Below are 13,079 nucleotides of genomic sequence, written 5' to 3'. Positions count from 1 at the left end.
TTCTTAATTTCATAAAAAAACGACCTCTACAGATATTTTAATAGCTGATAAAGAAATCTCTGTCCCTTTCTTAAATAATGGTTTGTTCTAGCCGAGAACGAGGCGAAGGGGCCATCCCTAGCCAACAGCGGTCAATACAAATTTGTTACTCCCCACCAGATCCCACTTACCCGAGATTCGGTTTCATCATGGTAAGATACACAGTGTGTTATTTTGACAATCGAAAGATTCTCTAGTGTTCCTAATAAAGTGTAGACACTTGGAGAATGGCAGAGCAAATTGGTGAACAATCAAGTGAGGAAAGTTATGACTGTACTTCGCAAGTTGGAGCAGAAGTCACTGATTGGCTAAAACGAGCCAAATTATGGGATCAAGAAGATACGGGGAGGAGTGCACGGGAGACATATGAAAACATTCCCAACCTCCGTAGTTTCCTGCATCGTCTACACGATTTGCTTTCAACCTGGGTAAGGGATAAGCAAGTGTATTTAATATTTTGCACAGGCACAACTCGCTTGAACCTATGTGTATATTCGATCACAGGCTTTTGTGGGTGTGTCAGTCATTATTAATGGAATATTTTTACAAATATTTTCATTCTACAAATGATATGCAAGAACAAATGTATTAAAATACATTTTTTTGGTTAACGTTAGTGTATTCTTATTTCATCATTAGGGAGCGAGAGGAGTGAGAGAAAGTTTACAGGGCTTGCACTGATTGTATGTAATTGTGAATACATTGTGATGTCCAATACTTTTTAGCTGATTGGACATCACAATACAATTATGCAAGAAGCTGGGAACCATATTTGTGTTGTTACAATGTTGTTTACTATGTTAAATCTGTTCTTCACTGATTCCGTCTGGTACATCTGTACTTCAATGATTCAGTGTAGTATGAAAACTTGGATAGGTGAAACTTTCAGTAGCAGTTCTCCTTTGGGTTACACATTTGTGGCTAGACACTGACAGGGCACCACAGCATGACACACACACACACACACACACACACACACACACACACACACACATACATACATACATACATACATACATACATACATACAGACAGACAGACAGACAGACAGACAGACAGACAGACGCACACACATTCAACTTTTTAGAGATACATGATATAGTGTACATATATACACATGTATTATATTATTTGCTCTATTTTCAAATATTTGTAATCTGTATTACCAGCAAGATACATCTCACACAGTGAATGTACTTCCAAATGTTGGACAGCTACTTGGTAGACTTTGTGGTAACAAATCAGTTTTATTATCAGGTAAGTTCAGTTCTCAATCATTCACAAATTATTTAACTCAATAACAATCCCTCTATCACACAATTTTTTAAATTTATGGTTATTGCTGGTATTAATTGGAAATGCTATGGTAAGTGTATGACTGTTATTGAAGTTGCTATGGTAACTGTATGACAATTTATCATTTTGGATTTTCTGATTTGTTATCAAAAGGCAGAAATAAGTCTGACTGGACTTTTGAAGAATTTCTACAGTGCATACAATATCAGGATATTATGCATGAGAAAACCAGAACTCTGTGTACCTGTTATTTCAAGACCACATAGTGTTTTTGTTTTTTAATTTGCTTATATTTTCTTGACATGTTCTCCAGAGAGTACCTGTAATATTTTGTTGAAATGTATTCTGGCATTGGCCCCAAATGAACCAAAGAATCAACTTGAAGAAAGAGCCAAACAGTGGGCACATGTAAGTATCATAAGTGTAGTGATACAGAGTGGATAATTATAGGTTTTAGACTGAGGAACATTTACAATTTATAAAGGGTTCTAGTGTAGTGTCGAGGGCTAATGGAGCTAAATATATCATTTGAAGAAGAGAGATACTATAAAATATTTTAAGGAACAATATATTCGTAAGCAGATTTGTATATGATTAGTAATTTACATATCAATCATTGCAGTGTTAATCTATTAACATTTATCAAAGTTGTACCAGTCTAGAAATATTAATATTTGTAAATTGTATTTAAAATGGATTACCGCAGATTGAAGTCAGCAAAATTATTCAAGTTTCCAAATCTGACCACAATACATGTAGCAAAGCAACAATTGGTAAATCAATGATTAACAGAAGTGAATACCAAAAAAAAAATAGGAGCCAAAATGTCAGTTATGGAATAATGTGTAATTGAGTGAGGTAAAACTAAGATATTAGGCCTCAGCCACACCCTACAAATACTGACCTTGAGGTAGCATCCCTACTATACTGACACCTTCACACTGAATTGTAGAACAAGACTATAGATTCCAGGCTATACTTGACATATATTTTGAACTTTTGAATACATGGATAAATGAGACATTTCTGTAATTCAACCCAACATACATTTCAAAAATGTGATGTGATTTGATGGTCAAGATTTTTGATAGGTTGTGTATATGTGTTGTTTTATGCAGTCACAAGTAAAACATGTCGCTGGCTACAGGCCAACAGAAAATCCATTCAGGACAGATATGATGGCATATTCACCTGATGAATTTAACCAAATAGCACTTGACAAGGTTAGTAAAGATGATATTGACTGAGGGTCAGAAAAGATAAATATTGACTGATATGATGGCTTATTCACCTGATGAATTTAACCAAATAACACTTGACAAGGTTAGTAAAGATGATATTGACTGAAAGTCAGAAAAGATAAATATTGACTGATATGATGGCTTATTCACCTGATGAATTTAACCAAATAGCACTTGACAAGGTTAGTAAAGATGATATTGACTGAGGGTCAGAAAAGATAATATTGACTGATATGATGGTTTATTCACCTGATGAATTTAACCAAATAGCACTTGACAAGGTTAGTAAAGATGATATTGACGGAAAGTCAGAAAAGATAAATATTGGCTGATATGATGGCTTATTCACCTGATGAATTTAACCAAATAGCACTTGACAAGGTTAGTAAAGATGATATTGACTGAAAGTCAGAAAAGATAATATTGACTGATATGATGGCTTATTCACCTGATTACTTTAACCATATAGCAATTGACAAGGTTAGTAAAGATGATATTGACTGAAAGTCAGAAAAGATAATATTGACTGATATGATGGCTTATTCACCCAATGGCTTTAACCATATAGCAATTGACAAGGTTAGTAAAGATGATATTGACTGAAAGTCAGAAAAGATAATATTGACTGATATGATGGCTTATTCACCCGAGTACTTTAACCATATAGCAATTGACAAGGTTAGTAAAGATGATATTGACTGAAAGTTAGAAAAGATAATATTGACAGATATGATGGCTTTATTTTCAAGGTTATTAAATATGATGGCTCACCCCCATGAATTTTTATCAATGAGCAGTTGATGAGTTTAATAAAGATGTTATTGACTGATATGATGGCTTTTAACCAAACAAATAATGACAAGGTTAGTGAACTTGATATTGACTGAAGGGCAGCAAATATAGTGTTGGCTGATAATGATATGGTTTTATAACCCTGGTGAATTTAACCAATGAGCAGTTGACAAGGTTAATAAAGATGATGATGGCTATGGTTTTTATTGTGTCAGCAGAAAAAACATTACCTTACATGCAAGAATGCATATGATGTAAATCAAAGATGTACCATATTTCATTAGTTGATAGGTGCAATCCAAGCCGATCTGGAGAGTCAGTGCCTCAGGAAATGGAACTCTGGTACCAAGTAAGTTAATTTGCTTTGACTTGTCAAATGATGAATCAATTATTGTGTGGCAATGCATGCAGCCTTGAACAAATGTTTGCCACCAACATACCTCTTTAATTACTAAGAATTGTATTCTTGTTGTTATTGTGAAATTCATACCAGCCCAAATTTGTATTTATTATCTGCACGCACGGTCCATGGACATTGATTAGTTCCTGCAAACTATTTCCATGGCCCTCACCAGAAATGTTCTACCCGTTGCTTTCAAAGTTTATGTATATATTTTTCTTTTCTGGTGGAATAAATTTCAATTTCAATTTCAATGTGTAGCTGTAAAAGAACTTCTGTATTACAGTAATGGTTTAAGGCATGTTTTGATTACTGGAGTAACGATGTGGAAATCAAGTCATATCTTCATGTCTGCTGTCTTTATGCTACAATACTCTGCTATTCTCACTTTTTGTCACCAAACAGCTTGCGAACAGCACTCCCAGTGGCCAAACCATGAAATCTTTTATCTCTCCTATAACTAGAATATGGCGTATTGCAGGGTATTTTCGCTTACATTACATAATTTGACAAATTCACAATTTGTAATTTAACATGTTATATGTATTTCAAAATAATATTTATTCTAAATAGGTATTTATCTTGTTATTACCTCATACCGTGTTTCAGTTGTCTTGTACCTGTGAGATGTCACTTAAGCAACCACAAGGACCTTACAGTAGGAAATAATATACACAGGAATTTCAGTGGTAACCCAGATGGTGCATCAGGAAACATAGATGGCAGATACGATGACAACTACAGAGAAGGCAATATAGGCAATAATACCCTAACAGACAATATTACTAATAATACCCTGACTGAGATTTCAAATATGTGTCTTCCATTGATAAATATGCCTCAAACATTGACACTCATAGAAAGTTTACTTAGTTGTCACTCAGCATCAACTTTAGAAGAATTGTCACCTACATTTCTAAACACTGTAACAGAACTTCAAAATGATTGTTATTCAAAAGAAAATTGTGGTAAGTAGTTGACAAAAATGGTTTCACGTTTTGTATTTAGTTGTAATGGTGTCAGAGATGTTTATTTTGAAATCATGTGGCCTGTTATTTCTGTCTGTATTATGTGGATTTGAGTTGAGAAGTGCATAAAACTACATCTCTCCTGTGTTTTCAAAAAGGGTCAAGCATATATTGTGATCCTAGAATGATTTTCCTGTTTTAATTGGTGGTAACTTGTTCAGGATACCCATGAACAGATTCACTCACATACTCATGATGAAGAGAACAATCACCTTTTGTAAAAGTTTACAAATTTGATAAGTAAATTAAGGGAGTGAAGTACTCTTGTCTGTCTGTGTGTGTGTCTGTCTGTGTGTGTGTGTGTGTGTTTGTGTATGTGTATGTGTGTGTATGTTTGTTTGTGTGTGTGTGTGTGTGTGTGTGTGTAGACAACTCTTGTCATAAACTGCTGGCCACTTGTTATGATACTCAATGGGAAGTGGCTTTTTTAAGGCAAAATGATTGGATTTTGTTTTGCAAACAATATAAAAATGTGAATTTTGGTCACAAGTTGTAAACTCAAATAATTCCCTGACAGATTGGTTGTCTGTTTAATTTGGACATTCTACTCCAAAAGTTAACAATGTAAGGTCAACTGTGAAACTGGAGGATTGATCTAGTATTTGTATTTTCTTTCAGTACTAAAATTAAGTTACAGAGGACGAGTTCAGCTTTGGTTGAGACATCTACCAGCTTTACAACAAGAAGTCTACAATCTTGTGAAAGTCACAGTTGTTCAAAAACCATGGATTAGTAGAAAATATGTCATGTCAGTCATTAAGTCAAGGAACTTGGTAAGTGACTGATTCACAACAACTCTACATGTAAGTGTAGAAAACATGTCATGTAAGGAACTTGGTAAGTGACTGATTCGCATGTGTAGAAAACATGTCATGTAAGGAACTTGGTAAGTGACTGATTCACAACAACTCTCTACATGTATGTGTAGAAAACATGTCATGTAAGGAACTTGGTAAGTGACTGATTCACAACAACTATGTACATGTATGTGTAGAAAACATGTCATGTAAGGAACTTGGTAAGTGACTGATTCACAACAACTCTCTACATGTATGTGTAGAAAACATGTCATGTAAGGAACTTGGTAAGTGACTGATTCGCATGTGTAGAAAACATGTCATGTAAGGAACTTGGTAAGTGACTGATTCACAACAACTATGTACATGTATGTGTAGAAAACATGTCATGTAAGGAACTTGGTAAGTGACTGATTCACAACAACTATGTACATGTATGTGTAGAAAACATGTCATGTAAGGAACTTGGTAAGTGACTGATTCACAACAACTCTGTACATGTAAGTGTAGAAAACATGTCATGTAAGGAACTTGGTAAGTGACTGATTCACAACAACTATGTACATGTATGTGTAGAAAACATGTCATGTAAGGAACTTGGTAAGTGATTGATTCACAACAACTATGTACATGTATGTGTAGAAAACATGTCATGTAAGGAACTTGGTAAGTGATTGATTCACAACAACTATGTACATGTATGTGTAGAAAACATGTCATGTAAGGAACTTGGTAAGTGACTGATTCACAACAACTCTGTACATGTATGTGTAGAAAACATGTCATGTAAGGAACTTGGTAAGTGATTGATTCACAACAACTATGTACATGTATGTGTAGAAAACATGTCATGTAAGGAACTTGGTAAGTGACTGATTCACAACAACTATGTACATGTATGTGTAGAAAACATGTCATGTAAGGAACTTGGTAAGTGATTGATTCACAACAACTATGTACATGTATGTGTAGAAAACATGTCATGTAAGGAACTTGGTAAGTGACTGATTCACAACAACTATGTACATGTATGTGTAGAAAACATGTCATGTAAGGAACTTGGTAAGTGACTGATTCACAACAACTATGTACATGTATGTGTAGAAAACATGTCATGTAAGGAACTTGGTAAGTGATTGATTCACAACAACTATGTACATGTATGTGTAGAAAACATGTCATGTAAGGAACTTGGTAAGTGACTGATTCATAACAACTATGTACATGTATGTGTAGAAAACATGTCATGTAAGGAACTTGGTAAGTGACTGACTGATTCACAACAACTATGTACATGTATGTGTAGAAAACATGTCATGTAAGGAACTTGGTAAGTGACTGACTGATTCACAACAACTATGTACATGTATGTGTAGAAAACATGTCATGTAAGGAACTTGGTAAGTGATTGATTCACAACAACTATGTACATGTATGTGTAGAAAACATGTCATGTAAGGAACTTGGTAAGTGACTGATTCATAACAACTATGTACATGTATGTGTAGAAAACATGTCATGTAAGGAACTTGGTAAGTGACTGACTGATTCACAACAACTATGTACATGTATGTGTAGAAAACATGTCATGTAAGGAACTTGGTAAGTGACTGACTGATTCACAACAACTATGTACATGTATGTGTAGAAAACATGTCATGTAAGGAACTTGGTAAGTGACTGACTGATTCACAACAACTCTACATGTATGTGTAGAAAACATGTCATGTAAGGAACTTGGTAAGTGACTGACTGATTCGCAACAACTCTACATGTATGTGTAGAAAACATGTCATATCAACTATTACATTTTAGTCATGGAAAGGTAAACTGATTTGTTGTGTATTCAGATACATTTTATACTGATAGTGAAATATCAATGATATTGACTTAATGTATGTGACTACAGTTCATATTTAAATTTCACTATCTATATCCTGTCTAAAAATTGTCATCAATCTCATAATTATGTTAATAAACATTTTGATATTATTTATCTTGTACTATACAGCCAACAGCATGTGTTGAGAACCCAGCTATTTACCATGCAGTTAATGCCATTCTGAAGTCAATCTATGTGAGCTGTCATGGCAACTGTCTTGTACTGAGATTGATCAGTGTCTTCTTGTTGTCTTTGATTGATGCAGTGTCATCTGATGTCACAGAGGTAAGACAGTCAAAACTGTACAATTTATGAAAGTATAGATAGGTCTGGGTTGAAGGCTTAGCCATTATATTGATTGATACAGCAAGGATATTCATGTTGTTATAATTAAGAGGAATTTATCTAATTCCCTACTTCCAAAGGTCACAATTTCAGTCAAACTCTAGCATTCTCGCAAATACAGTCAATATTTCTTCTGCGACACTGTGAAATATCACGGGTGCAGTGCGTCTTGGACAGTGTCATAAAAGAGGTTTTAGTTTATAACGGTGTAGCTAAGAAAATAGCTCCAAACTCTGGGTAAAACTCGACATCGAAATAGCTTCATAACAGTGATATTGTTTGTTTTTGAATTGGTCAAAACAAATTGCTTGTTATTTCATCATTTCTTAAACACAATATATAATGTTAATGTCTTTGATTTGTCATAATGCAAATATTATCTTCTAAAGTGACTGACTGATTGATTGATCGTAGCATACAGCTATTACAAGACACTTTCAAATCATTAATAGTAACATTTTCATTTATTTTCAGCCACACATTCAACTTGGCTCTTTCTTTCCAAGAACATTACAACCCTTGGTTCATCTGTTAGCAATACAGCCACAAGGTGTGTGTTTTTTATAGACTGGTAGTCAGCCAGTGATATCAGAGGCTAGTGTCAGTTAGAAATTGATATCAAATTCACCATCTATGACAGACGTGTAGTCAGACATTGTAATGTATGAACCATTTGGAAACTTGAAAGCCTCAGAGAAATAGTTGTTACAAATAACACAAATAGTGCCCTAATACAATAATATGGCCAGACAATAACTGTTTTATAACACATCACATTCTCAGTTGCTGACAATCACTCCATCAGTCTTCTGCATACATATCGTCTGAATACATTAATTCCCCAATAGTGGTTTGCCCTATATTTGAATTCTGTAAATGTTTTCTTGTAGGGTTGTCTAATTCTGGATGTTACCACCAATTACAATGTATGAATACACTAATTAGGCAGCTATTGTCTACAAGCAATAATTTGGGGGGTACAGATCTGTGCTGGATTCTGGTACAATTTAATTTATGGTTTTATAAAGCTGTAGAACTGACATTACAGGGTTCGTACACTTAAAGCAAAACAAAATTCCAGGACTTTCCAGGGGTTTTTCGTCAGTTTTCCAGGGGTATTCATATTAATTTTGGCCATTTTCCAGGGGTGTTGACACTAAAGTATATTTTTTGAATGACATCTAATTGTCTGATGTGGACGAGAAAAATCAACAACAGTTCCCATAATATGTGACAAAACATTTTAAAGACAATCGACACTATGCAAGATGTTGGTTTCAAAACCACGTTTACACGCTAAGATTAACGGAGAAACCTCTGTCCTACCCCCTAAGTAGCCGTTTCGTCAAGCTTGTGCATTGATCGTGTAAGATTGAGTCGCAGCATTCGTCAGTCTAATTCAGACATATCCCGAAAAATAAATCAAAAACTAAAGTTTGTCCTCGTTATTGTATGGTTTGATGTTACTAGATTTATAAGTCACCTAAAATAATTTTTTTCTTCAAAATTGTGAATAAAAACGTCATTTACGTTACGAAAATTCGAGCTATGAATAACTAAATACATTCATCGCTTGCGTCTCGATGTTTATGTACCGATGCCACGAGTTGCGGAACATCGCGATTTCAACTCAAATTTGACCATTGACGAATGTTACTGTACCGACAACATAAAACAGTAGTTTATTCTTTTAGAACATGTAACACAAATACCCATTTCTCGACAAAATAAAAGTCACAACCGTACTTCCACAACCCGGAAATTCAACTGCACTTCCCTAGGCCCTAGCCCTAGCTTGTAGTATCAGTCGACTCGTGCGCCGAACTTGTAACAATTTCTAATCGAGGTTGATGATGCTTTGATACTCGCTACAGTGTTACGATAATCTTGTTAACAGACCTACTGTACATGTTACCCCGGCCGGGACTGTTATAATATCATGTCCCTGAAATGACGACTGGGAGATGTACGGAGTAGCAAGATCGAAAGAAACCCTGTGGCGCCCATTCAACTAATACGCACGGTCTGTGGGGCAAAGTGTCTCGTGGAACGATCGCTTGACTGTCTGGGTTCAATCGGCGTGAATTTTAATTCATCACCCAGCGTGGCGAATGACTTTGAAAATATTTTCGCGATTTCACATTTACGAGATTCAGAATCATATGAATGGGTGGCTCGAGCACGGACATGACGATCGTCAATATTAATCGATCGATTGAACATGATCATTTTCCAGGGTTTTCCAGGGGTAGGGCGCATTTTTCCAGGGTTTTCCAGGGTTTTCCAGGGAGGGTTTGAAATTCCAGGGTTTTCCAGGGTTTTCCAGGACCGTGCGAACCCTGCATTATATCCTGATACTGACCTTGAAGTGACCTTGACATTTTTGTCCTGGTATTTCCTGCCATTGTCACCAGAGGAACTTGAACTTCAAAAGGTAACTTTGACTCTTTTAAAGAGGTGATTTTGTAGTACAGTCACTTAAAACAGTAAGTTGAAAGCATATACTCGTACTCACAGGCCAGTAGTCTTGCTGCTAGACCCTGCGGGCTATTGTGCTCTCTGAGAAGGACACGAAGATCGCCCTCAGGAGTTCCATCCTCATATCTATCAGAAGAAAGCCTGAGGTCTAGCAGCTAGACTAACAGGCCAGGTGAGAGTGGTCATTATGTAAAGTGTCATTGGCCTAAGAAAGTGTCCAAACATTGACTCCTGGCTGTGTAACACAAGTTGTCAAAGTGACCTAGAGGGAACACTGTTAACTACCTGGTAATACAATAGTTAAATAGTACATCACTAGCACTTTGAACTGAAACATTGCTATAATAATTGATTGTCACAAAACTAGTAGAAGTAGAACTGTTTTTCTATTTTCATATGCATATTCAGGGGTCGAAATAATGGCCTTTTACTCGCCCCAGGCAAGTGATTTCAAGGCTTGGGCAAGTTGTTTTGAAAAGTACTTGTCCCAAGGGGCAAGGAGAATTTCTTATGATTATTGATCAGGGATATGTTTTTGCCTGTGTTCATGCTGTAGTTTATTACACACTGCACATGTCTGATAGGACTTTGGATACATTGTATAACCATGGTGCCAACAAGTCTGGAAAATTATAACATTGTATCAATATTGAGAAGACATCTTTCTTGACTGATCACTTTTCAAAACAATCTGGACCAGCTGTCCTTGACGTACTTTATTTACTCTATCAAGAAAACATACCTGGAATGACCAGTGACTCATTGAATATTGTTCATCAATAGTAAATTACAGCATGATTTTTCAGGTTTTGGGTGTTTGAATCAACTGCAAATTTTACAACAGTCAATTGTATTTGAAAATACTACTAGGAAAATATAAACAAATCATACTGGGAGAAAAATAGTTGGTGTGGATGACGAAGGAAAGAAAATATATTGACATCGTGGAAAAGGAAATACTTAGAAAAATTTTACATCAGTGTTGAAGTAAATGTTAATTTTTATATTGATAGCTTATGAAAGTGCTGAAAACATTATTTTAACTACTACTTTTTACAAGTGAACAAAAAATTGTATGCTATGCTATAGTAAGAATATTGATTAGGCCATGAAAATAATATTATTTAGGACACCTGTTTATTGTGGAGAGAACTTTTCAGTACCCACAGAAACTTTCAAAATGACATTTTTTGATAATAAACAAAAGAAAGCCCAATCAATCACAACAGTGCATTTGTAAGCCACACAAAAATACCCACTATTTGGAATGGGCAAGCACTTTTTGATTTGGGCAAGTACTTTTTGTTTTCTACTTGCCCAGTGGACAAGCGAAATTTTTTCATTATTTCGACCCCTGATATGTTGAGTGTACTGGTTTCTTTTACACGCAGTAACAATGACAACTATAGTAATATAATGTCAAAGAATAGAAATCTTTCAAAATTGATGACTTCTGAAAAATAAACATATTTTACTTTTAATTTCAGAATTCATTGAGAGAAATTATCATGGCATTTAGAGTTCTCCAATCAAAGGTTTATCTCCAGTCATGTGATCTACAGTATGCATTATCTGCCAATCAAACTAGTCATTCTAATCAGGTGACCCATATAATAACATCTCTGCTCGTCTTATTTCTGGTGAAATCTTCAGGAGGGCACCTCATTGCCATGGAAATAATAGACTTGGTAAGTACAGATAAATACATTTATTAACTAAGATTAAAGATGTGGTAGATAAAAACAATAAATTGATTCAATCAAACTTATTTCATATGTATCCATCTTTCCTTTATATCCCTACAGTTTCCGTACGTCAGTACCGATGACAGACTTGCAACCTTACTAGAATTGATAGAGATTTTCCTGGAATTCTCTGGCAGTATACAAATAGCTCAACTTGGATCAGCTAAAGTACAAGCTATTATTGATGTAGTGATAAAACTGAAAGACAGTTATCAATCAGAAATATTAGTATCCAAAAACATCGCAAAAGAAATTTACAGACAAGCACACACAGATCAACTTATACGTAGATGTGATGAAGTCATTGCATCCTTGCAAAGATCATAACCTTTTGAGAAAATCATTTGTATAGAATTCTGGCATTTACATATAATATCAAGTGGAATTTTAATCCACATTTCTTTCTTTCATGTATTTTGCATGATGTGTATTCAATATTTTTATTGTGTGCTGACTGGCATCTGACTTGATTCAGCAGAAATATTGCTGACCGTACTTTTTCTTCGATGTGTCTTTTGTTACATTATTATACATACGGTATATGGATTGCACCAGACTCAATAATGTGCAAAATCTAGATCTCCAGGAACAAATTAGATGGAAAATTTGCAGACTTTTGTAATTGGGGAGAGTATAAAGGTTTACCATGTTTGAGTAACATAATATAAAGCTGAACACGTCCGTAGCCACAATCATAACATTGACTGGGACTCTTTTCATTATTGATACATCCCCACATGATTTCCCCGAGGAAGATCAGGAAGGCTATCAACATCAGACACTACAATCCCAAGATCAACAGAGACGAGGTCTTCGAACTACCAACAATCGACTGATTATACTGCCACCTAGTGGTCAGCTGTAACTATATTGAATTTGTCATTCTGAAGAGGATCGTCGACCAAGAAAGATCGAAAGCTCGATGCTAAAAACTTTGAATTGCTTGTGTGTTCTAACCTTTGTAAATCATTTTGCTGATGAACATTTTTTGGTCATGATAAAACCACTATACATTGTACTACTACTACTACTATGG

The 13,079-nt window shown here is 35.2% G+C and overlaps 1 protein-coding gene across 1 annotated transcript; it reads left to right on the top strand.

The window, feature by feature from the left end:
* The first annotated feature begins 266 nt into the window (after nucleotides 1-266).
* Nucleotides 267-12,396, top strand: LOC144436881 (Fanconi anemia group C protein-like). The gene is made up of 14 exons (XM_078125742.1): nucleotides 267-467; nucleotides 1,209-1,296; nucleotides 1,649-1,743; nucleotides 2,454-2,558; nucleotides 3,653-3,717; nucleotides 4,378-4,494; nucleotides 4,564-4,736; nucleotides 5,415-5,569; nucleotides 7,605-7,760; nucleotides 8,295-8,370; nucleotides 8,711-8,858; nucleotides 10,161-10,254; nucleotides 11,786-11,986; nucleotides 12,104-12,396. Exons 1-14 carry the CDS (start codon nucleotides 267-269, stop codon nucleotides 12,368-12,370), a joined length of 1,941 nt encoding a protein of 646 aa, XP_077981868.1. The 3' UTR covers nucleotides 12,371-12,396.
* The last annotated feature ends 683 nt before the right edge of the window (nucleotides 12,397-13,079 follow it).

The sequence above is a fragment of the Glandiceps talaboti genome, chromosome 6, assembly GCF_964340395.1.
Source record: "Glandiceps talaboti chromosome 6, keGlaTala1.1, whole genome shotgun sequence".
NCBI classification, from domain to species: domain Eukaryota; kingdom Metazoa; phylum Hemichordata; class Enteropneusta; family Spengelidae; genus Glandiceps; species Glandiceps talaboti.
The sequence above is the reverse complement of the archived record's forward strand: the minus strand, read 5'-3'. Positions and strand labels throughout refer to the sequence as shown.

Excerpts from the sequence above, each read along its gene's own strand:
- LOC144436881 (XM_078125742.1), top strand. The coding sequence starts at position 267 with ATGGCAGAGCAAATTGGTGAACAATCAAGTGAGGAAAGTTATGACTGT. Across the intron at positions 2,559-3,652 it reads ACCAAATAGCACTTGACAAG|TTGATAGGTGCAATCCAAGC; the intron begins GTTAGTAAAGAT and ends ATATTTCATTAG. Across the intron at positions 8,859-10,160 it reads TTTTATAAAGCTGTAGAACT|TGCATTATATCCTGATACTG; the intron begins GACATTACAGGG and ends CCGTGCGAACCC.